Genomic DNA, 24,254 nt, shown 5'->3' on the forward strand with positions numbered 1-24,254 from the left:
CTTTCCAACTCCCTCTTCTGACCTCCACTCCCCTGCCCCCACAGCATAAATGCACAGACAAAATAAAAATCTTAAACATTATTACTGCTGCATACATATAGGTGAGAGAACAGCTTTTGGGAGTTGGGTTTCTGCCACCCTGTTGAGGCAGGATCTCTGGTTTCCACCATGCTATATACCTACAGCTGGCTGGCTCTTTAGCTCCCAGGCACTTCTTATCTCCACTTCCCTTCTTGACAGATTGACTCCTGGGATTACTGACATATGCAACCATAGCATGCTTTTTTTAAATTGGGTTCTTGGGATTGAAATTAAGTTGTTGGGCCCGAACAGCATTTGGAGCCCATGGAAAGCTTTTTGAATTCTGCCCTCCCTCCCCAGAAGTCCCTTTGCCTTGGCCCTGCCTCTCATTGCAGTATAGACTCCCTGGGGCCAGGGGAGGACCTTTGAGATCCAGCAGAAATGCTTGGATGGGCACTCAGAGTACAGGACAAGCTCTGGGATGGCTGGGTCTGGGGGCAGAGATGAGGGCTTGGCCCGGCTCCTCTCAGTTTGCAGGGGAAGGCAGATGCAATCCCATGCCCATAAAGGCGTTCCCATGGGGTCAAATCAAGTCCTGCAGGAGCAGAGGATTCCTTAGGCATTCATGATTATAGCACCTATTTCTTTGGACCCTTAGACTGTGATGGCTGTACCAAAATCACCATGGGGCACCTAAAGATCTACCATCCAGGGCTAACCAGTTCTCTGGCCTGACTGGTCCCATTAGCGGCTAAAGCCTGTCCACTAGGTTCCTGACAAGTCCCTTCTAATACTTCAGCACTGCCTGCCGATGGCTTTTCTTTTGCTTACTGCCTCATGCCTGGCTCTCCCCAAGCCACACACTTTATACTTCTAGCAGGCCCGCCTCTCCCGTGTCTGTCCCTGTGTGATGTCTACCTCTACTTTTCATTCTCTCCAGGGGATTAGGATGGAGCCATTTGCCCAGGAAGCGCTACTCAAGTTCACTCTTCTGTAACCATCTGCCGCTTACTGCATGCCCTGGTCACCACTGGCCTGGTAGGTGCTGAGCCCAGCTGGCATGTGGCATTTCATTCTGGTGCCTACTTCTTGGTTTTCATGATTCTACACTCCTGGATTTTCTCCTGCCTCACAGGTCACTTCAGTATTCATCCAGTTTTCTCTAAATGCCAGTGGGTCCCTCCAGCTTTTGTGTGTTGTCCCAAACTCTCCACTCTCCTTTGATGATGCTGGTTATCACCTGTCTACAACCCAGACTGCCCACCCCGATTAGTCCAGTCACTCATTACACTTCTCCCAGGCACTTTCCTTTCGACATGTCCCACACCAGACTACTCATTTTGCTGTTTCTTCCCTGTGTCATTTCTGTAAGAAACATGGTACCCATTTGGCTGTTTAGCCAGAAACTTGGGAAAAGTTGACTCCATTTCATGTTGTCAATGTCACTACATTGCTCTGTGTGTTTCCCATCATGACTGTTATCTGCTATATGGACTGCAACAGCCTTCATCTAGAACCTGTTTCCGGCCTTGCTATCTGAACTAGTTCTGTAAACGGGACCCACAGTGACTTCCCCCAGATCCCTTCTGGCATTGGTTCTAAGGATCAAACCCAGGGCCATCCACATGCTAAGCACTCTATCACCAGGCTGCACCCTTAGCCAGAGGGCACTTTTTTGTTTGTTTGTTTTGTAGACAGGGTTTCTCTGTGTAGCTCTGGCTGTCCTCAAACTCAGAGATCCTCCTGCCTCTGCCTCCTGGATGCTGGGATCAAAGGCGTGTGCCACCACCACCCTTAGCCAGAGGGGGATTTTTTTCCCCCTCTGGAGACCGAGTTTCTCTGTGTAGCTTTGCACCTTTCCTGGAACTCACTTGGTAGCCCAGGCTGGCCTTGAACTCACAGAGATCCACCTGCCTCTGCCTCCCGGGTGCTGGGATTAAAGGCGTGTGCCACCACCGCCCGGCAGCCCAAGGGAGATTTTTAAAAGGGAAATTTGATCATGTTTCTTCCCTACTTAAAACTCTTCCGCTGGGCTTCTGCTGAGATGAAATCCACCCTTCTTAGCGTTAGCGTGACTCTTCAGACCCTGGCTCCTCTTCTTTCCCTCCATGATCCAGTCAGAATGCCATTTTGAATCCTGCTATAGACTGAATGTTGGGAGCCAGAAGCTGGGCTTTGTAAGTTGACTAGATGAATGGTCCCATTTCTCCCCTCTAGAACCACTTCTTCCTGTAGAACTCGGGAACAGCGGATACTAGCTTGAAAACAAGATGCCTCCTACAGGGGATCTAAGAAACACTCCCATGAGGACGAGGCTGCCTTTTTAATGGCAATACTTCAAAAGCTTCTACCTTGAGAAGAGAAGCAGAAGGAACACAAGAGCAGAGGGGAAGGGTTAATCACATACACTGACTGGAGACTAGGTTAACAGATGAGTTGATAAATTTGGTCCAGGCAGTCCTAGAATGCTGTGTGCCTGGGCTCTGGCCAGAGGGTCAGAGACCCATTTCCTGTACCAGGAAGGAGGCCAGTCCTGGGCCCCATACCCAGGATGCCAGTCGAACTGTTTTGGATGGTGGCATCAGCCTGGGCTGCAGTCGGTCCTAGGGTCCCATTCATCACTCTCCATTGGCCTGGGTCTCTGTGCCTGTGCGCATTCCCTGTCCAGAGACACTGGGGCAGAGTGGTCCGGCTTAGAGGATGGTGAGGGTAGGGATGGAGCCGTGGCACTGTCCTGGGGCCACTCGGGCAGTGACCACAGCCAGTGTGAGACAAGGACAGCGCCTGGGCTGGCGAGGCCCAGGGAAGTTTTCATGCTCAGAGGATACTGAACTCCTGTAACTTCTCTCCTACGTAAAAGCGGGTGAAGAGGAAGGGGCTCATGTTGATGGTCTTGAACTGGCCCTCCAGTACCACTTCGGCCACAGCTCGACCGATGCCAGGTGCATGCTGAAGTCCCCGACCACTGAAGCCCGTAGCAAAGTACATGTTGACAACTAGTGGGTGGGGGCCCACCACGCCATTCTGGTCAAAAGTGTTATAGTCATAATAGCCAGCCCAGGCACTCTGTACCTGCAGATGCAAAAGATGATGAGGTTTTTGGCAAAGCCACAGCCATGCTCAACCCACAGTCTTGATCAGAGATCAGCTGCTAAAGGGGTCATGGGATGGGACCCACAGACTCCTTAGCGGTTGTTAGGTGGAGGGACCACGAGAGGGAGAGGTCAAAGGGACTAAGATGCTCCAGTATCACCCATCCTGTTTCATTCCCAAACCTAACAGAAGCAATTATTCTGTTAGTTACCTCCAGAGTCTTAAAAGATGGCACCCTCTGGACCAAATGGGGCCATACTTTGTTCCGGAAGAAATCATGGTCTACTTCCAGATTTGTTGGGTCTGGTTCTTCCTCCTAAGTGAGAGGTAGAGGCAAGGCTTATATGCTGCTTGTAATATGAGGGCAAACTGAGATCTGATTCCTATAATCAATATCCTCAGTGGATCCCAATTCTAACCTCAATGACAACATAGGGCCCCCAAAAGGTTTCCCTCTTTAATGGCATCTTATCTATGTCTCCTTGCAACTTAATTTACCTCAGTGGGGCTACAGCCACCTAAGTATTTGCTGCCCAGTCCTTCCCGTCGAAAATAGACTCCATTGATGTCTGCAACCAACGGTGTCTCCAGACCTGGTCCCTGGGGGCAGTGCCATAAGTGCACATACCTGTCATGATCAGGGGAGTTATGACATTGCAAAACTAACACCAACTCTCTGTCCAGACTACACACACACCACACACATACACAAACAAACACATCCTAAACTTTTGTATCATTTCTTTCTCATCTTCCTTAGCTGCCCTGAGGGTAGCTACCTTTTCCTTGGCTCCACAGGTAGCTTGGTGCCCTGCAGAGTACCAGGGAGTCCCTTCCCAATACCAGCCAGCTCTGCAATTTTCCCAGACCAGGCTCCTGCGGCATTGACCACGGCAGCACATTCCACTGGCTGATACTCCAGGCTCTTGTCCATTTTTACCTATAGGCAACAGAGGGTAAGAGGAAGGAGGCTGGGGTGTGTGTGGGTGGTGGTGGGGACATGACAGATGACACAACCTAATGGACTCTTGGGATGTTTATTTCCTCCTGAGCCTAACTTTATCAGTACTGGTGTGGTGACATATTGTGTACCCTAATAAAATTTGCCTGAAGATCAGAGAACAGAACATAGATGCCAGGCAGTGGTAGCACACACCTTTAATCCTAGCACTCAGGAGGCAGAGATCCATCTGGATCTGTGTGAATTCAAAGCCATCCTGGACTATGTGAGACTTGACTCAGTCTAGGAGAGAAACAGAGCAAGGCAGTGGTAGCACACACCTTTAATCCCAGTACTTGGGAGTCACACACCTTTAATCCCAGCACTTGAGATCTCATGCCTCTGCTACCAGTATTTGGGAAGCACACATGCCTTTAATCCCAGCACTAGGAAAGAAGTGATGTGGCTGGGCGGAGAAAGGTAGATAAGGTGTGAGGAGACAGAATTAAAGTTTTTCAGCTGAAGTCTTTTTGGATGAAGCCCTTTTCCTGCTGGCAGGCTTCCAGCTAAGGACTCAGAGACTTGGAGTCAGAGGATTCATGGAGTTGTCGAGGTGACACGTGGCAGTGGCTTGTTCCTTTGTCTCTCTGATCTTTCAGCATTTATCCCAATATTTGGCTCTGGGTTTTTATTGTAAGACCATTTAGGATTTGTGTTATAACTGGGAAGCGGACAGAAGACCTACATCTGGGCAGATTATCACCTTTCTTGCCCCTCTACTGTAGTAAGGAGCACAATGGAACTTGGGACTCACATGGACTTTGTGAATTCTTCTCAAGACTACCGGTTCCCCACTTGAGGTCTCTGCTTGGCTAGATGAAGTGATGAGACCTGCAGGAAAGAAAATAAAAATAAGCCCTCCAGGAAAGGTTAGCTCAGCGGTAGAGCATATATTTAGCATGCATGAGATCCTGGATTCTATCCCCAGTGCTCCCATCAACACACACACAGTGGAGGTAACTGTTTAGGAAGGATTAGGAGGTGTGACCTTGTTAGAGGAGGTGTGTCATAAGGGATAGGCACTGAAGTTTCAAAAGCTCACACTAGGCCCACTGTCTGTCTGTCTGTCTTTCTGTCTGTCTGTCTGCTGCCTGTGGATCAGGATATAGCTCTCAGCTACTTCTCCAGCACCATGCCTGCCTGCCTGTTACCATGTTCCCCACCATGCTGATAATGAAGCTATAAGCAAGCCCTTAATTAAATTCTTTCTTTTATAAGAGTTGCCTTGGTCATGGTGTTTCTTCAAAGCACTAGAACAGTAAATAAGACACATGCATACACAGAGCCCTTGAAGGAAATGGGGGAATCACACTGGTTTCTTTTGAGAGAGGGTCTCATGTATCACAGACTGGCCTCAGACTTGCTATGTAGTGGAGGATGACACTAAACTTCTGATTCTCCTGCCTGTCCCTCCAGAGTTCTGAGATTACAGGAATGTATGACTGTGACTGGTTTCTATGATGCTGGGGATAGAACCTAGGGAGATGGATCATAGTGCTTCACGCCTGCTAGCCAAGCATCCCACTTCCCACTAATGCTACATTCCTAGCTCCATGACGAACACTGGTTTCTCAAGGAAAGAGGATGAGAAGAGTAAGTGCTTTCCCATAGACACTTAAGTGAACAGACATCAAGAAACCAGAATAAATGTGGCCACACAAGAACAGGGCCGTGCAGCGAGGAGAAAGCAGTTTAGCAGTAGCCCTCTCACAGAAGACAGCCCCTTACACCAATCCTGTGAGCCTGTGAGCAAAAAGGCAGAGCCTGGCCAAGGCCTTGTCCTGGCTGCAAGACATAAGCTGGAGGAATGAGACTTTGGACTCACGTGTCACCTCTCCCTGGCAGAGTAAGACTCCCATTGATTGGACCTTTCGACGAAGACCCTGGAGCAGAGCCCGGGCATCAAACCAACCTTCATCCTCCATCCCTGACATAAGGACAAAGAAAACTCATGAAGCACTGGAACCCTCCTTTTCCAACTGTATACCCAACACACTTTTTTTAGAAGCAGGGAAGGTCATCTTGATCAACTGTACTGGAGTCTAGTCATGCTGGAGGCTAGAAAAGTAGCAGGGTCTGGGGCAGGCTATGTTACTCAGGAGTAAAGTGGTCCTCCTTCAGTGTGGAGAAGGCACACTGAAACTTCCAACCCCAGGAGCTCTTCAGTCTCCATCTTCATGGAGAGAAAGCCATGTGCTCTGCAGGTGAGCCTCACCATACGAGGCCACAGCCACTCCTTCTATGTTTATCCAGGGAAACTTGTTCTGGAGCTGCTCAGGAGACATCAGACAGACTTTGGCTCCTTCCTGCCTAAGAGAAATGTGTGCATCTCAGTTACTGTGTTAGGGAGAGTATTCATCGGGGAGGAACATGGACCCCGACTCCATGAGATGGAAGTCCAGCTCACTGATAGCCCTCTCTACCCCAAATAGCCCCATTTCTCCTGACTGCTGAATGTGACAGCTTATCTTTCCTTCTCTACACTCCTGTCTCCCTTCAGAATTCTCAACTTCTTCTTGCCCCAACCTACTCCATCTCCTTTTACAACATGGTGAGGAACCATGTCCATCAACTCCTGTAAATACCTTCTTTTCTACTACTTGGTACAACCCTGTCCCTGAGAATGAGTGTCTCCTCTGGAACACTTACTGGCTGGGGAATGAAAGTGCTAAGAAACACTCCTATGAGCTAGTATCTATTTTAAACTGAATCACAGTGCCAGCTTTACTAGATCTTCTTGCCTCAGTTTCCCCACATGTAAAACGAGATGTTCTGATTAAATGAGTTAGCACCTGCAAACATTTATCTGTTGTCACTAGTGAGATTTATAGCATATCAAAAGAGAGCCTGTACATAACGTATCACAAAGATGCCCAATCCTTAACTGATGTGAGGCTCACATGCTGAAGCCAACCTGCTGCTTACTTTTATATATGGACCACACTCAATTATTTGTATTTTTTTGTCTGTGGCTGCTTTTGTGCTATAATGGCAGAACAGACAGGTTGTAACATAGACAAAATGACAAGCAAAACCTAAAATATTTACTGTCTTACCTTTTTAAAAAGAACTTTGCTGACCCCTAAATTAGGATTCTTGTTAGAAGCCCAGTCCCCAGGCCACTCCTTAGAGATTCTGGTTTGTTAGGTTTGGGATGTATGTTTTCATCTGGTGAATGTAGGAACCACATTCTGTCCATAACTGGGTTATAGCACTCCTCATGGGCCTTGAAGGTCTGAATAGGTCCATCTTTCCTGATAATATGAGCTAGCAGAGAGGAGGCTCCTGTGACACCACCTTCAGCTTCCCCATTTCTAGCTTGGCACGGGAGCTCATCAAGTATGCAAAGCCAAGCAGCTCAGGGCAGTGCTACATACCCACCTTTGCATTTTCACATTGCTTTCCAAGGTGGCAGCATCTTTTTCTGAAGCTAGCAAGAGACAGCCTGAGGGGTTGAACCGGAGGTCCACAAGAGGGGCATCCACTACAGCCAGGTATTCCTGTGTACAGAGAAAAGCTGTTCTCCAAAGAGGCTGGCATAAAGGGGAGCCTCCTGGCCTTCTCACTGCAGCTCGCAGGGTCAATGCCCCAGATCAGGACAAACCCTTCTCTAGGCACCAACACTGGAAGACTGCCAGGGATCACAATGGCTTGCTGCCTCTAACACTATTTCTCCTCGGTTCCCCTTGCCAGCTAGGCTTCTGTTCTTTATGCTTTATCCCTACCCCAGCCCCTCAAATCTCATGGTACATACGTTTATGTTCCGCAGAAAGTTGATTGAAAAGAGGGAGAGTTGGACATTCTCAGGCACAGAAAATTGCTGCCAAATCCCGCCCACAGAAGGCCCTGTGGAGGAAGCCCGTGAATACTGTGAAAAGAAAAACTGAGGTAGACTGTCATGACGTCATATGTAAGGGAATCCTGCAATGAAAGCTCTCAGTTACACACGTAAACTTAGAGGGGAATCCTTTCTCAAGGAGCAAGGAAGTGTAAACCTGTATGCAAGTCAACCAACCCACAGCTCAAAGATAAACATAGTGTTTTACATCATCTAAATCATCAGTGACACATGAACAGAGCAGAAGTAAATTGTCTTACAGGGCTGGACATAACAGACTAAGTAGTAATGGCCTGGAAGCCCAAGGGTAGGAGGTTAACCTTGCAACAAGTTTACAAAACAGTTTACAAAACTGGAAAGTTATAATGAAGACAGACATGAGATTTGCAGCTAACGGCCAATCACAAACAAGAACAACCAAGACTTCAGAAATAATGGAGCCTAAAAGAAGGCAGAGGAAGCTGTTTGCACTAATAAGTAGCCCAAATACAAGCTATCTTGGACAGACCTTCACATACTGAAGTACAATCACTGTAGAATCTGCTTTTACAAGCAAAAGTCTAGGCAAATGTGCAGGAGTGCACTTGTAATCCCAGCACTTGGGAGGCTGAGACAGGAGGGTGTTGAGTTCAAGGCTGGCCTAGGCTATATATTGAGACCCTGCCTCCAAAGAGATTAAACAAGGTGACAACACCTCCTCCCCTCCCTCAACAAAACAATCTTATTGCCAAGGGTCTTCTTGGAGGAAGAACCTGGGACTATTTCTCAAGGTCCAAAGCACAACCCCTGCCCTTTGAACTTCTACAGGTTGTATAAGTCATCTCGATAAGATGACTACCCTACTCCCTGACCTCACCGTGTGGTCTTGTTCCACCACCATCACCCGGATGGCACCTCGTCTACTTTCCAGCTTCTTCAGCCAAAAGGCCACAGACAGACCAAGGATCCCACCTCCTACGATGACCACATCCGATTGTTTGGGGGGCAGGTGGCTGGTGTCGTACAGCAATTCCCATTGCTTTCCAGGCAGGATGCACTCAATCTTCTTCTTAAACTCAGACACCTTTGCATCCCAGTCTGCAGGACATAGTTACCGTTAGAGGGACTTAGGTTTCCTTCCCACATGCTGTGGGGTTGGAGGATGGGCACAGGAAAAGGTGGCCCGAATAGACATGTGGGTTGGCACGTCTCCAATGTCATCCTTCCTCACAAGATCAACTCACACGCAGCAGTACTGTAACAACTTTGCTGATCCGTCTTTGCCCCATCAGTCCCCACTATTATGCACCTCCTCTAGCAGTGAAAGATTCGACTTCCTAAAATTACACTTTCTACTTCCCTGGACATGCTAGGTGACTCACATATTTAGCTCCTGCAGACCTCTCTCCCTCCTGAATCCATTCTCAGATATTCAACTGCAGTCAGCCCATTCAGGTATCCCAGGCGCAGGAAACATGAGTTCCTAGTATACTTCATTACCACACAGCCTTCTAAAGCTGGCCAACTTTATATGGTCCCTTATCCTTAACATCCACTACCACCAGCAAGCTTCCATTTACATGGAATTGTCCTCTGGAAAGGGCCTCCTTGAGCTCCATATACCTGTCTTGGCTCTTTAATCTCTAGCAGGCAAGCCTACCCCAGTCCCCAGCTAACTCGCTGTCCCGCCAGCATGAGGCAGGGTGTCAAACCTTGAAGGTCACATAGGTGGAGGTTATGGGTACCCCAGAATCACTCTGTATAATATACTCTCTGCTGCCCTCAGCTTTACCCAGAGTAAAGCCTCCTCTGCGTGTGCGTAGCCCCCGGTTTGGGAGGCCCGGGCCCAAGCCAAGACGCAGCAATCTGCGAAACATGGCCTTACAGAGCCCGGCTCCTTCCAGCTTGAAGTGTCGCTCAGCCCCACTCCCGTCCGGCTAGTCATCGCTCCGCGCCACCCGGCATTGACGCGAATGTGCCGATTAGCCGGCTTTGCCCTTCAGGCCCCACCCCTCCAACGCTATAGGGAGCCAGCTTCCCGGGAGCCCCGCCCACGCCTACTATTGGTCAGCCTTGCTTCTACGTCAGTCCCGCGCGCCCTGGGCGGGGAGGGGGCGGGACCCCGGCGGCTCGTAGCGGAAGTGCGGCTGAGCCGGTTTCCGGGGGCTGCTGGTGTGACGTGTCCCGCGCTTGGCGCAGCAGGAAGCGGCGGCGGACGCGGCCCGAGTTCCCGGCGCCGGCTTCGGCCCCAAGTCTTCTCCCGCTTCCATCATGCTCGACTTCTTCACCATCTTCTCGAAGGGCGGGCTTGTGCTCTGGTGTTTCCAGGGCGTGAGCGACTCGTGCACCGGGCCCGTGAACGCGTTGATTCGATCCGTGCTGCTGCAGGTACCACCCCCGCGGGGCAAAACTCTGGGCTGTCCCTCAGATCCAGTCTTTAGTTCCCCCTTCCAGTAATCATCCTGCGCCTTCCGCCCTGCCCCCCTCAAACTGACCACTGACCGGCCACCTAGACTCAACTTCCTTGCCTGGCATCACAGTATCCCGAAACTTTACGACGCCCCCCACACCTCCCGTATCTGGGGCTGTATCCGTATTCCGGCTTCTGATGGGACTTGATTACTCTCTCTATCCAACCGGGGCAGCTTGGTTTTCTGTTGTTTTGAGACTGGGTGAGACTGTGGGTGAGAGAACACCTTTCAGGAACATTAAATGGCTCACAGCTGCTGGAAGATTTGCTTGTTTGTGTATGGTTGTTTATCTTCTGGCGCCCACGTGTCATGCCATCCCTCCCAACTTGACCCTTTGCCTCAACTTGGTGTCTCCCCCCCGTGCTGGGGTGCTAGAGAGAAATTGTCTCAGTACTCCCTTGCTGAGGCCAGGATAATACCTGGTTATTGCCCAAACGTAGTTCAAAGTCTGGTTTTGCTATGGATAGCCTGAACACTGAAACACTCTTTTTCCAGGAACGGGGAGGTAACAACTCTTTCACTCATGAGGCCCTCACACTCAAGTATAAACTGGACAACCAGTTTGAGCTGGTGTTTGTGGTAAGTGGAGGGTGTTCTAGAAAGACAAGTTATGTTCTCAACAGAATCCCCATTGATGAACCCAATTAACTGTATTGTGTATGTGATAAATAGATTAAAAATTTGGAATGTGGAGGGGAGAAAGAAAGCAACTTCTGGGCAAGGTGGGAAGCTTGGCTACCTCTCAGGACGGGAAACCTATCTCTGGAGGCCTGGGTTGAGTTGGCCTCCTTCCATTCTGGGCTGACATGTAAGGAGATCCGTTGGCCCTCTTTCCTTCCATAAACAGGTTGGCTTTCAGAAGATCCTCACACTGACCTATGTAGACAAATTGATAGATGATGTACATCGGCTGTTTCGGGATAAATACCGCACAGAGATCCAACAACAAAGTGCTTTAAGTCTATTGAATGGCACTTTTGATTTCCAGAATGACTTCCTGCGGCTTCTTCGGTGAGAGGCTTCCCAACTCTTTAAAATCAATGTTTGTGGTTTGATAAGTGCCCTGCCTGCGGTGGCTCAACAACATTAACTTATGGGTTCATCACAGTCATATTTTGTAGCTCATCTCAGATTATCCCTTTGATATGTGAGACCGTTTTCTGGAGTCAGGTTTTTCTTTTTCCCCTCGTATGTGGTAGAAAGACCAACCATTCTCTCTTCTCTTTAGTGAAGCAGAGGAGAGCAGTAAGATCCGTGCTCCCACTACCATGAAGAAATTTGAAGATTCTGAAAAAGCTAAGAAACCTGTGAGGTCCATGATTGAAACACGGGGGGAAAAGACCAAGGAAAAAGCAAAAAACAACAAAAAAAAGGGGGCCAAAAAGGAAGGTGTGTTTGAGCATGAACGTACCAGGCCATGGAGGTTAGGGTGGCGCTAAAGGTCTGCGGTGTTCCTTTTGTCGTTGCTTGCTTTCCTCGGTGTCAGTGCTCACCACCCTGTCATCCCCTTGTGGCCCCCCTTGTGGTTACCAAGGTGTTTGGTCCAAGTTTGCTCTTAAGGATTTGGAAGGATTGTCATCATCTGGGTGTTTGGGGCTTGTGTTTTTTTTTTCTCCAGTGAGGTTTCTCTTAACAGGTTCTGATGGCCCTTTGGCTACCAGCAAAACAGCCCCTGCAGAAAAGTCAGGTCTCCCCGTGGGACCTGAGAATGGAGAACTTTCCAAAGAGGAGCTGATACGAAGGAAGAGAGAGGAGTTCATTCAGAAGCATGGGAAGGGTCTGGACAAGTCCAGGTGAGCAGTCGGTTAGTCAGTCTCTCTGGTTACTTACCCAGCTGTGTTAGAGGTCAGGGAACTGCCTTGTCTTATGTTCTTTTTTACTTTTCTACCATAACTCTTTCTCATATGGTCCTTTGCAGCAAGTCTACAAAGTCAGATATTCCAAAGGAGAAAGGCAAGAAAGCACCCCGGGTTTGGGAACTAGGTGGCTGTGCTAACAAGGAAGTCTTGGATTACAGTGCTCCCACCACCAATGGAACCCCAGAGGCTGCCCTGTCTGAAGATATCAACTTGGTAAGAAGCATAAAGATCAGAGCAAAGGTCACCGTTAACCAGAAAGAGTTGGAAGGTATACCTGGATTTGAGAGGAGGGAACTATATTTGGAGTTTCTTCAAGGTCTCAGGCAATGTTGTCAGGGCATGGGATTTTTTTCCTCAGCTGTTAGTGTTCCTGATCCCATCTCCTTCCTTTGCCCATGTCCTCCAGATTCGAGGAACTGGGCCTGGGGGGCAGCTTCAAGATCTGGACTGCAGCAGCTCAGATGATGAAGGGGCCACTCAAAACACCAAACCTAGGTAGGAGGACTGCAGGAGGGAGGTGCGCTGGGTGGCTGCAGTATTGATGAGCCATACTTCCTGCCTGCTGGCCTTATGCGTGTTTCTGACCTTCTATGCTTGTAGTGCTACCAAGGGAACTCTGGGTGGCATGTTTGGGATGCTGAAGGGCCTTGTGGGTTCCAAGAGCTTAAGTCGTGAAGACATGGAGTCTGTGCTAGACAAGATGCGTGATCATCTCATTGGTGAGTTTGGAGAACTGGGCTGACTTAGGTGGCATAGAGTTGATTATGGGTAGAACCGTTTTCTAAGTTGTACTCTGAGAGTTGATCATTGCTAACACAAAACTCACAGCTGTTCCTCTCTTCCCAGCTAAGAATGTGGCTGCAGATATTGCTGTCCAGCTCTGTGAATCTGTTGCCAACAAGCTGGAAGGGAAAGTGATGGGGACGTTCAGCAGTAAGTATCTGCACACGTCATCAAGTGCACATGCATTTCAGGTGAGAGTCAGACCTCTTGGGTATGTGCCTTTTGGCAAACACCTTCATTTCTAAATCGCTATAACAGCCTTTAGAACTTAATAGATCAGTTAAATGAGCTAATCAAGTACTTAGAACAATATGATCTGAATTCATGGGAAAACTACATGGTCCTAAATTTATTAGATCAGGAAGATGTTGGGTATCAAGTATGATACTTGGTTTTCTGAATGAATCCCTTCATCACCCTTTTAAGCCGTGACTTCCACAGTCAAGCAAGCTCTACAGGAGTCTCTGGTACAGATTCTGCAGCCACAGCGTCGAGTAGACATGCTCCGGGATATCATGGATGCCCAACGTCGCCAGCGCCCTTATGTTGTCACCTTCTGTGGCGTTAATGGAGTGGGGAAGTCTACTAATCTTGCCAAGGTTAGCTCAGTTCCCCAGCCTGCTGCTTTTTCTTTTTCACCCTGTGCTTTAGAGCCCTGGCTCTACGTGACAGTGTTCTTAACTATTTTGCAGATTTCCTTCTGGCTCTTAGAGAATGGCTTCAGTGTCCTTATTGCTGCCTGTGATACATTTCGGGCTGGGGCTGTTGAGCAGCTTCGTACACACACCCGGCGTCTGACTGCCCTCCATCCCCCTGAGAAGCACGGTGGTCGTACGATGGTGCAGTTGTTTGAAAAAGGCTATGGCAAGGACGCTGCTGGCATTGCCATGGAAGCCATTGCTTTTGGTACAGTGTGGGGCGACCCGGGGGTCTTAGTGTCTTTTTTGTATTCCCTGGGAATTTGCAGACTTAGGCTACTATAAACTTTTACCACAAGGTTACCAGAGAAGTCACCTGTGTGGGTGATGTTTTTGGGTGGTAATGTGTATAGTTGAAGGGAAAAAAAAGCTAGTGTGTCTTAACTACAGACCTGAATGTCGTCACCTTTATCCTACTTATATCCTTTCCCTGAATGGTTTTGGTGGTGGCCAAGAATAGGACAGGTTTTTTGTTACATTACCTTGTAACTAAATCTAGAGTCCAAGTAAGTAAACAGGATAGGCTTTTCAAATAGCTAGACTGGGACATCTCAAGAAGCTGGCAGTGAGAATGAGTGACATTTGAGTGGCTTTTCACATAGCCAGAGTAGGAAATCTTCACAAGTTAGCTGTGAATATGAGTGACAGTTGTGTGCTTGGAGTTGATTGTTTTTCTCTCTCTAGCACGTAACCAAGGATTTGATGTGGTGCTGGTGGACACAGCTGGCCGCATGCAAGACAATGCCCCCCTGATGACTGCCCTGGCCAAACTCATTACTGTCAATACACCTGACTTGGTGCTGTTTGTGGGGGAGGCCTTAGTAGGCAATGAAGCCGTGGATCAGCTGGTGAGGGCTTGGGCCTAGTTCCCTTCACAGCTTAAACTTTGGCAAATTAGATGGGTCCTTATGTTACTTTTTCCCTTTTCAGGTCAAGTTCAACAGAGCCTTGGCTGACCATTCTATGGCTCAAACACCTCGTCTCATCGATGGTATTGTTCTTACCAAATTCGACACCATTGATGACAAGGTAAAGGTAGTTGACACTGGATGAGACTGGAAGGAGGCATTTAGTGTAAACAGGGCTTGAGTTGATTGGCCATCCTCTTTTTCTTCTTCAGGTGGGAGCTGCTATTTCTATGACATACATTACAAGCAAACCCATCGTCTTTGTGGGCACTGGCCAGACCTACTGTGACCTACGCAGTCTCAACGCCAAGGCTGTGGTGGCTGCCCTCATGAAGGCTTAATGTGGCTCTTGCCTAATACCAAATCGCCGCTTGCCCCAAGTCCCCATTCCTCTATCAAGAATGTGCTTTAGAGTATGTGAGCACCTTGTTTTCAGTGTAGTACAAAGGCAGAGTGAGGGGAGCTTTGGAGACTTGCAGCTCTAACCCTACTCCATGTTCAGCCCTACCTCCTGCAAGGAGGGCCTAATCATGTTACAATCACTGCCCGATGACCCTTATCACCACAAGCCTCCCTCTTCTTACTCAGGCATCTCCTTCACTCTGCCTATAGATTCAGTATCATAGCTTTGACCAATGGTTGGAAAACCCAACACCTGGAGTATTGCTAACTAGCCAGAGCCATCTGAGATAAGGAGCAGTTTGAAGTCCCAGCTCTATTGGGTTACTTCCAGAGCCAGCTCTGGGTCTTAATGGCACCTCTCTCTAGAATATAGCTTTCGGGTCCCTGGTGCCAGGTAACAGCCACCTCACTGTGGCAGTGATGGTGGTCCATTCTTAATTGCTGCTAATTCTAAATCTGATGATGAACTCTACACCTGATTGTTGCCCCAAAGCATCAGTTAGACCTTGTTACAAATGAGTGAAAGGTGGGTGCCCACTTCTCAGAAACAAAGGGAGCTGAGTTGCCTTCCAACTTGTCCCTGCTCCCAGAATCCTGATGTAAGCTTTGCATGTTTACCTTCCTGGGAGAAAAGCAGTTGTCAGAAGGGTTATCGTTGTCCTGTACCCCACCCCACTCAACCCTTGGCCTCCTGAACAGGTCCTGGCTTTTCCTCATCCTCTTCTACAGTGCCTGGTAGACAAGTGCTACGTTGAAGAACACAAACCTCTTGTTAAGACTTGTCCTGTAGTTTGGTATTACAGATGTGCTACTAGTGCAATAAGGTGAAGGCTGTCTGCCCAGAGAAATACATAATTTATATAAGAAAATAAATTTCATAAAGAAATTGCCTCTTAGGTCTATATTATTTTATATAGAATTCAAAACTAAAATGCTAACTCATACTAGCTGTAGTTCTTGGGCTTCTTTTTGGCAAAAAGGGCATGATAGGAACTGACAGTACTCTGAGGAATTGGACAAGTGCTTGCCCTAACAAAGATCACTAAGATGAAAATAGATTGCAAGTTTCAAGTTTGACAGTTAACTCTTCGAAGTAGAGCCAGGGCCCTGGCAAATAAATGAACAGGCTTTTAATACAGCTCAGTTATGTAAAATACTGTACACTGTAAAAGATCTAGAAAACTAGAGCTTCAAGTCATGTTTTAAAAAAGCCATAAGCTCAATTGAAAAAACCAAGTAGAGTACAAAACTGCAACAAGAGCCCACTGACTCCATGACTTCTTGCTCCCCAAGTCCTGCAGAGCTGCAGCCACAGCCAGGAGCCATCACATTGGTCTGCTGTGTAGACAAGCATGTCCAGCCTTGGGGTAGGGAGGGGCTACATTGGGTCCTGATGTCATTGGGTATTAAACTGGACCAGGCAGCAGAGTATCAAGAAACAGCCAGCATGAAGGGAAGGTGCAACACTGCCACCCCTATGCTACCCCAAGCTTCAGCTTCTGGGTATTGGTACTTCCTGGGAGCGGTGCTGAGTTCTTGTTTGTTTGCATGTTAAACACATCCACAGGAAGGCCCCACAGTGTGGTCTAATGGTGATTTCTCCAGCTTGCTCATGTACTACAGCCTATGGGGAAACAAAAAGAAGAGAATGAAGTTCTACAAAGCAAGTCTATGCATCTAAAGCTGCAGATGCTTACTTAAGTCAGTCTTAAGTTTTCAGAAAGCAGATTCAGAGAATCTCAAACAGGTAGGAAAGGCAAATTTTGATTCTCCACAATGTCAAAGTTCTAGGAAATTTTTCTGCTGACAGATTAAATAGGAAGTAGCATACCTCTCATTTCACCGTGTGCTGCAGATGAGCCATTTAGCTGGCCTTCTCTTGCCATCCCTGCTAAAAACAGAAGAACATTGGTAGAGGCATTAGGTGAAGAAGCAGAAACTTTTTTTTTCCATTTTCATTTTGTGTGTTGTGTGCTCTTTGGGTGTTGGTTCTCATCACTGTGTGGATTGCAAGGAACTCAGGTTGTCAAACTTGGCAGCAAATGCCTTTACCCACAGTCATCTTGCTGTTTCTGGGAAAGCTAAAACTATTAATGGCAAAAATGAAAACTAAGGGGAGCTAAGGGCACAGGTATAACTAAAGATGACATTTAGGAATGACACAAGATAAGGAAGAGTAACCTTCAGACTATCAATACTAGCCGGGCGGTGGTGGTGGCACACGCCTTTAATCCCAGTACTTGGAAGGCAGAGGCAGGCAGATCTCTGTTGAGTTCGAGGCCAGCCAAGTGAGTTCCAGGAAAGGTGCAAAGCTACACAGAGAAACCCTGTCTCGATAAACCAAAAAAGAAAAAAGAAAAAAAAAAAAAAAAAGCAGACTATCAATACTGAACAGAAGCAGTGGGTTCCTTACTGCACTAAGATTGGTTTTTTGTTTAAATGGATCTCACTGTTACCACATTAGGGTTACAGCTCCAGATTTTCTAAGCTCTGGCCTCCCTGGTAGTTGGAATTCTAGCTGTGTACTACTTTGAAAGCCTTTGCAAGACTGCTTGTAAACATTTTTTTATTTTAATTTTTTAGATTACATAGTTTCCTGTATATATGTTTCTGTACCATGTGCATAGCTGGTGTCTGAGGAGGTCAGAAGAGGGTGTCAGAACCCTTAGAACTGGAGTTACAGATGGTTGTGAACCATCATATAGGTGCTGGGAGTTGAACCCAGGTTCTCTGGAGCAGTCAAAGCTCTTACCCAATTGAGCTGTATCTCCAGCCCCCAGAACATTTTACATAGACAAAATGTGGCTGCTTACTCTATCCCCAGCAAGTACACACATGCAGCTAATTTGAATGAAAAAATTCTGTACCTCAGTCTCACTATATTTCATGTGGTCAATATGTATGTAATAAATACAAAGTAGGGCATGGTGATGCGTGCTTTTTTTTTTTTTTTTTTTTTTTGGTTTTTCGAGACAGGGTTTCTCTGTGTAGCTTTGCGCCATTCCTGGAGCTCACTTGGTAGCCCAGGCTGGCCTCAAACTCACAGAGATCCACCTGGCTCTGCCTCCCGAGTGCTGGGACTAAAGGTGTGCGCCACCACCGCCCGGCCGTGATGAAGGCTTTAATAGGGTGAGGGATCATGATTAGTTCAAGGCCAGCCTGGGCTGAACAGCTACTTTAAGGCAAATACAGAGCATAAGGCGAAACCTCTGGTTTTATTATTTATTTTTATTTTTAAGGTGTCCAAGACTAAGCTTTGTTTACAACTGTGAAAAAAATGTATTAGTTAAATCAGAAATCAGTTTGGTTAAATTGGTTACTGGTTAAATCAGTTACTGGTTAAGTAGCTGAAATAACATTGTGCTAAAATAGTTGCTGGTATAGTAATGTTTTACACTCTTCTGTTCCCCGTGATGACTTCTCAGCAGCATGTATCTACTTAAAGCATAATAGATGGAAGACAGGCTTGACTCCATACAAAATGAAGAAAAACTGCTCTGGTAGACTGGAAGTTACCTGACAGACAATTCCAGTGGAGAGCCCCATGATCATATGGAAAACCCTTGATTTAAAAATAAACAGACTGGGTGGTGGTGGTGCATGCCTTTAATCCCAGCACTTAGAAGAAAGAGGCAGGCCCATCTCTGAGTTTGAGGACAGCTAGGGCTACAAAGAGAAACCCTGTCTTCAAAAAACAAAACAAATTAAAAATAAACAGAATGGCTTCTTGACTGGTAAATGGAAAGGTACTCTAGAGAGCCTGGCAGCCTGTAAATACCTGCACCACTCCACAATATCCAGGATGCTAACAGAAAATTGAGTGCAACAGGAGGGACTGTTGTTCAGACTACTGCTTCACACAGCACTTTTTCCTGGTAGAGGATCCAGTGTAGATCAAATTAACTGGAGAGCTTGAGTGTGTGTCTCCAGTTTATATAATCAGAGCACATGCAAGAGAAAAATTCAACCCCGTGTTGCAAACAGTCTAAAGGTTTGTCACACTGAGAGACACCAGAAAAACTGTCCTCAAGAAAAAGATGGCAGCTCATTTCACAAAAGAGACAAAGTTCAAAGATTTGCCTTTCTAAGTGTCTTCTAAGCCTCTGGAGAGAGAGGGGAAGAGTACATGAAGCCTTTGGTGTTCAGTTATAGTAACAGCGTTTTAAATAAAAGACAAGTCTCCTACTTTAGCCCAGAACTCTCAACAGACCTGCTTCAGCCTACCAAGCACTGCCATGACAGAACTCAAATTAGAATTCTTTTTGCAATTAGATTTAGGGACATATACTAGATTACCTGTATTTTAATGTGTCATCTAAGATACATTCAAATTGGTAACAGAAATACTCATTAGCACTGGTTGCTCTTCCAGAGGACCTGGGTTTAATTCCCAGCACTCACATGGCAGCTCACAGCTGTCTGTAACTCCAGTTCCAAAGCCTGACACCCTCACACAGACACACATGCAGGCAAAAACAACAGTGAACATAAAGTAAAAAACAAAACCACACACACACACACACACACAAATATTTGAAGCAGGGTAGGCATAGTAGGTGTGTGTCTATACAGTTGTGAAGTTGAGACAGAAGGATTCAGAGTTTGAGGCCAACCTGGACTACATAGTGACTTCAAAGCCAGCATAGTCTACATAGCAAGTTCTTGTCTCAAACAAAACTAAAAACAAGACAAAAACACCCAAAATAAAAAAAAAAAATCAACTAACCAATAAACCCAGGTTCTTTAGCAAGTCTATAACAAACAGCAAGAAAATTCCTTTAGAATTGGGTGGGCGAGTGAATGACCATACCCTTGCCTTATTCCCCCAAGTCCCACAGGTTTCCCCACCTCAAGCTGGGCTCTTGCTATGTTACCCAGGCACATCCTCCAGCCACAGCTTTCTGAGTGCAGAGATTATAGGTAGGTGCCACAATGGCCTTCTGAGTGCAGAAATTATAGGTAGGTGCCACAATGGTTCTTCACACTTTCATCTTTAATTCAGTGTGTGCAATCACATTATTTCTTTAGGCAAACTTTCTTAAGGGAAACTTTCTTACAGGATAAATAATATCAGAATTTCTGAAACAAAAGGTCCTGAAATTTTTGATATATACATGAAAGAAATTTCCTTATAAACTTAGCCAAGGCTGAACAGTCACTTATCTCCTTTGTGAAACCTGAATTTCAATTACATCTCACTTGAACTAAGCATCTTCAAAAATTTTTTCTTTAGGATTTTGTGTGTGTATTTGTGTGTGCCCATGGAAACCAGAAGAGGGGGTCAGATCTAGAACTGGAGTTAGAGGAAGTTGTGAGCTTCCTGACATGGTTTTGTTGGCACTGACTGAATTTGGGTCCTCTGGAACAAGAGCAAGTGCTCTTAACAACAAGCTGTCTCTCCAGCTCCTCAAAGATTTTTTATTATATGTATGTGTGATACATGTGTAGGGCATGCATGTGCCACAGTACATATGTGGAGGTCAAAGGACCATTGTCAGGAGTAGGTTCCTTTCCACGGTAGGTTAAGAGACTGAGTCAGGTAATCAGCCTGAGTGGCAAGTGCTTTTTCCTGCTGAGGGAAGCTGGCCTGAAGCTAAGAATCTTTACATGTTTTTCTTACTCTCTATGTATATGATGACTTGCAAGGGTATATATTATGATTATTTCCCCAATATCAAAATGGCACTTTGGTGTGACCTGAAGACAATTTCCCCTCTCCCCAAACTGGTCAGACACTATACATTCCCTATCTTGGTAGTGATTTTATTCATCACACACAAAAAAAGCCAAAGGGTTGCTGCTCTTTGATCTTCCCTTACCTCTTGTGGAGATCTCCCATGTCAGTCGCTTGAAATATTCCGGAAGATCAGCATAGTCATTTCCATAGGAGATGACCTTAATCCCCTTGTCCAGCATGTTTTCTCGAAGTTTCTTGAACTCATCTACATCTCCTCTCCGAACCAGCATGAAATGTTCTAGGTCAGATTTGTGCTTGACAGCCTCCAGGAACAGGGCCTGGAAAGTGGTGTCATCCACCGTCCAGCCACAACCCAAGAAAAGAAATGACTTGTTTTCATAGAGTTTCTGAATCTCTCTCTTCAAGGAAAAGAAAACAACATATTAGTGACACAGAAGACAGACACAAGACAGCTGAAGCAAAAAGGTCAACAGTCCATAACTGCTACATTTAGCAAACTGCAATAACCCACTGATGAAGATTTAAGAGGGAAAGACATTACAAGAAGGTCTGATTTCCTAGTTATTATTACAATGTGACGCTTAGTCTAAAATTGCACTTAACTGACATTCTTCTGAAGGTTCTCGTTTCTTTAAAAAAGATATATTATTTTGTGGATATGATGTATGTACATGAGTGTGCATGCCATAGAATGCATGTGGAAATCAGAGGACAACCATGAAGTCATCTCTCTCTGTCCCATCTTTACATGGGTTCCATGGGTTCCAGGGATTGAAGTCAGACTGCAAGGCTTGCACAACCAGGGTTTATTTTAACCAACTGAGCTGTCTCATTGGTCCTTCTGTTTTGTTGAAACAGTTTCACCACATTGGCACTAGTCTACTGGCCATACAGGGTTAACTTTTTAGAGTTATGTTCTTGGTTAATTAGACAACCAATGGGTCTTTGATGTATCTTACCCCTTTCCACTTTCTGGAAAAATTTGACAACTTCAAATTTTTATTTATTTTTTGAGTGAGTATGTGTACATGCATGTTACATGTAATATGTAGAGGCTAGAAGCTGATGTTGGGCTTCCATTGCTCTCCATTTTATATATTGAGGCAGGTCTCTTATTTGAACCCTAACATGTAGATTCAGCTAGTCTTAACTAGACAGCTGACCCAGAGGGTCTCCTCCCATCTCCACCTTTCAAATGTTGGGATTACAGACACATGGCACTGTCCTTGGCATTTATGTCAGTGCTAGGGCTAGAACTAAGTTCCTCACTTTGTGGGGCAAGTGCTTTGTTCCCACTGGGCCATCTTGCCAGCCCTCAAATCATTTTTGCCTTACAAACTGATCATCAGAAAACGTAATTCTGTCATTAGATATGGTCAAAGAAGCCTGACTACTTCAAACACTGCTCTGTGTGTATATATAATTTGCATATAGCACACACACACAAATTAGAAATGATTTTGCTTCAGTATCAATGATGGATATACTTATAGTAAATATCAGGGAAGGATAAGGCCCTTACACTTCAGAAAGCATTACATTTCCTGGTCTTTCTCTGGCCCCGTCCTGTAAAGACTCCATGTGACCCTGTCCTGAAAACTTCTAGCACTGAGCTGGACCCAAGAAGCATTTCCAATTTAAACATGTATATGTGAACAAGTCCAAAACTTGAACCCCAAAGATCAACAGACCCAAAGAAGAAAACCTCCATTTTGTCATTCTAATTTGTTTTTCAATTTTTCCAAGTAAACAGTCAAGTGTGAATGGACAGTCTTTCAATAATCTATGCCCCAACTGTAACTGTTTCTTAAAAAGCTGACTAAATAAGAAACCAAATGAAGGAGACTAATATATTCTTGGTATGTGAAGGTGACGCCAATGAGGTCGTGCCTCTGCTGGCTGTTCACCAAGCTATGACCTTACACCTGAAGTCAAATTTCTGCACTTCCCAGGATAGCATGCACACCCAGGGCTACAGACAAGGGAGTAAGGTCTGACTTTCTAGTTGTCTTGATTAATGAGAAGTAAATGCTCCCCTGTTAATACTTAGAATATGCTTAGAAACGTCTTCAGGAGCTAGAGCCCAGCTAGATCAGCACCACTTACCATAACTTCAGTGTTCCTGAGCACATTCTGATATCCAGCTGGGTGGAGGACAATGCCACTAGGATTGGTATAGACCCCATGGATGTGTAACACACTTAGCTTCCGCTTCTCCTGAGCCCACTCCAGGACCTGCACAATACACACACAGCTCGACCAGGATGGCAAGGCGAGCACCTGCTTCAAAGTCACAAGGTGTAAGAGGCTGCCTGAGGATCGGACTTCTGATATAACTGTCCAGCCTCACGGTATCATAAGGACAAGAATTCGAAAACTTGATGTGCCCAAGTCCCTATGTTATGACTGTCAGGAATGATGGCAGCAGATCTAGTGACTTCTCTTTGAAAGTCACTATCAGCAATTAGAATTTGTCACCATTTGCAGAACAATAAGGATAGTCTCCTCTGGTGTGGCTCTGGTATCATCCTCCCATTCATCCTCCCTCCCTCCCTCTGCCATGGGATCGGTCTATGAAGCCCTGGCTGTCCTGAAACTATGTAGACGAGGCTGTCCTCAAAACTCACAGATTTACCTGTTTCAGCCTCCTGAGTGCTGGTATTAAAGGTATGTACCACTATACCCAGCTTATTTTATTTTCGCTCTCTTTTGCTCATTATTTAGCCCAGGCTGGCCTTCAACTTAAAATCCTCTCACCTCAACATTCTAAGTACTGGGATTACAGGAATACACCACCACACCTGGCTCAATTCCCAGTCTGAGTCCCAGGTCAGCAAAACCAAAGTAGTATTCCAGCTACTTCCCTAGCAGAGGCAGGCCTGTGGTACTGGGGGAGTCATTTATCTCTTTAGACTATTCAGCTGGGCACTAACTGATCTGGATACAAAGGCAGATTCCAAGGAAAGAAAACAATGAAAATGACAAACTCACAGAGCAGGGCAAATGACCTTAAAGGAATCATCTCTTCATCAACATCTTTCAGATTTATTTACTTATGTGGTGTGTGTGTGTGTGTGTGTGTGTGTGTGTGTGTGTGTGTTTGTGTTTGGGGGGGCGGTGTACCACCATGGTGCACATGTAGAGGTCAGAGAACACCTTGCAAAAGTCAGTTCTCTCCTTCCAGCATGTAGGTCCTGGCAATTGAACTGAGGTCATTGGGCTTGATGGTTAAGTGCCCACTGAACCACGTCACAGCTCACTCCCATGATTCTTTTTAAAATTTGAGTTGGGATTTCTCTCTTTTTTGCCTGACTGGCTGGAAAGTCCCAAAGTGTGGTTGGATAGCTGACCTGCTGAACCATGGCTCCAGTCTCTTCAAATGACTAATCTCACCCTTATGATTAGGCAAAACTGTCAATACTCATAACTTTAAAGCCTTTGTATTTTATTGTATACTGATTTTACCTAAAAAACCAACCAACCCCAAAAATACAAGCAGGGAAA

The 24,254-nt window shown here is 46.2% G+C and overlaps 3 protein-coding genes and 1 long non-coding RNA gene across 24 annotated transcripts in view; 2 read left to right on the plus strand and 2 right to left on the minus strand.

Annotated features, from left to right (window-relative positions):
* Nucleotides 1–2,329: 2,329 nt before the first annotated feature.
* Nucleotides 2,330–9,975, minus strand: Foxred1 (FAD dependent oxidoreductase domain containing 1). Of its 9 annotated transcripts, none has more exons than XM_076575966.1 (11): nucleotides 9,817–9,975; nucleotides 8,809–9,029; nucleotides 7,869–7,960; nucleotides 7,496–7,614; nucleotides 6,330–6,424; nucleotides 5,940–6,041; nucleotides 4,869–4,945; nucleotides 3,894–4,054; nucleotides 3,613–3,742; nucleotides 3,326–3,430; nucleotides 2,330–3,093 (listed from the first exon to the last, which is right to left on the minus strand). In XM_076575966.1, exons 4-11 carry the CDS (start codon nucleotides 7,501–7,503, stop codon nucleotides 2,839–2,841), a joined length of 933 nt encoding a protein of 310 aa, XP_076432081.1. In that variant the 5' UTR covers nucleotides 7,504–7,614; nucleotides 7,869–7,960; nucleotides 8,809–9,029; nucleotides 9,817–9,975; the 3' UTR covers nucleotides 2,330–2,838. The 9 variants fall into 9 exon arrangements, with proteins under 9 accessions (XP_076432081.1, XP_006979845.1, XP_015853898.1 ...); XM_006979783.4 differs by having other exon boundaries at nucleotides 7,869–7,982; nucleotides 9,724–9,975; XM_015998412.3 differs by having other exon boundaries at nucleotides 7,869–7,982; nucleotides 9,817–9,945.
* A 55-nt stretch (nucleotides 9,976–10,030) lies between these two features.
* Srpra (SRP receptor subunit alpha) lies at nucleotides 10,031–15,938 on the plus strand. Its single transcript, XM_006979784.4, has 14 exons — nucleotides 10,031–10,319; nucleotides 10,898–10,981; nucleotides 11,250–11,413; nucleotides 11,631–11,791; nucleotides 12,039–12,195; nucleotides 12,321–12,474; nucleotides 12,668–12,756; nucleotides 12,862–12,980; nucleotides 13,108–13,194; nucleotides 13,471–13,643; nucleotides 13,737–13,950; nucleotides 14,427–14,590; nucleotides 14,673–14,771; nucleotides 14,863–15,938. The coding sequence occupies exons 1-14, from the start codon at nucleotides 10,203–10,205 to the stop codon at nucleotides 14,989–14,991; spliced, it is 1,911 nt and encodes a 636-aa protein (XP_006979846.1). The 5' UTR covers nucleotides 10,031–10,202; the 3' UTR covers nucleotides 14,992–15,938.
* A 229-nt stretch (nucleotides 15,939–16,167) lies between these two features.
* Fam118b (family with sequence similarity 118 member B) overlaps nucleotides 16,168–24,254 on the minus strand; it is a 48,391-nt gene continuing 40,304 nt past the window's right edge. For 3 of the 13 annotated variants that reach the window (XM_015998413.3, XM_076575969.1, XM_076575972.1), the window contains exons 5-8: nucleotides 22,857–23,033; nucleotides 20,872–21,148; nucleotides 16,884–16,943; nucleotides 16,168–16,676 (exon numbers count right to left, since the gene is read on the minus strand). In XM_015998413.3, the coding sequence (XP_015853899.2) occupies nucleotides 16,663–16,676; nucleotides 16,884–16,943; nucleotides 20,872–21,148; nucleotides 22,857–23,033 (528 nt within the window). In that variant the 3' untranslated portion in view covers nucleotides 16,168–16,662. The remainder of the gene's footprint in view (nucleotides 16,677–16,883; nucleotides 16,944–20,871; nucleotides 21,149–22,856; nucleotides 23,034–24,254) is intronic. The other 10 variants (XM_076575977.1, XM_076575976.1, XM_006979787.4 and 7 more) reach the window with 6 other exon arrangements.
* LOC121830789 (uncharacterized) lies at nucleotides 18,198–23,906 on the plus strand. Its single transcript, XR_006074010.2, has 2 exons — nucleotides 18,198–19,972; nucleotides 20,012–23,906. It is a non-coding gene; the product is annotated as an uncharacterized LOC121830789 (long non-coding RNA).

Source organism: Peromyscus maniculatus, chromosome 7, assembly GCF_049852395.1.
Source record: "Peromyscus maniculatus bairdii isolate BWxNUB_F1_BW_parent chromosome 7, HU_Pman_BW_mat_3.1, whole genome shotgun sequence".
NCBI classification, from domain to species: domain Eukaryota; kingdom Metazoa; phylum Chordata; class Mammalia; order Rodentia; family Cricetidae; genus Peromyscus; species Peromyscus maniculatus.

Excerpts from the sequence above, each read along its gene's own strand:
- Srpra (XM_006979784.4), top strand. The coding sequence starts at position 10,203 with ATGCTCGACTTCTTCACCATCTTCTCGAAGGGCGGGCTTGTGCTCTGG. Across the intron at positions 12,196-12,320 it reads AAGGGTCTGGACAAGTCCAG|CAAGTCTACAAAGTCAGATA; the intron begins GTGAGCAGTCGG and ends GGTCCTTTGCAG. Across the intron at positions 12,475-12,667 it reads TGTCTGAAGATATCAACTTG|ATTCGAGGAACTGGGCCTGG; the intron begins GTAAGAAGCATA and ends CATGTCCTCCAG.
- Foxred1 (XM_006979783.4), bottom strand. The coding sequence starts at position 9,808 with ATGTTTCGCAGATTGCTGCGTCTTGGCTTGGGCCCGGGCCTCCCAAAC. Across the intron at positions 9,030-9,723 it reads CAGAGGAGGCTTTACTCTGG|ACTGGGATGCAAAGGTGTCT; the intron begins GTAAAGCTGAGG and ends TATGTCCTGCAG. Across the intron at positions 3,431-3,612 it reads GTGGCTGTAGCCCCACTGAG|GAGGAAGAACCAGACCCAAC; the intron begins GTAAATTAAGTT and ends CCTCTCACTTAG.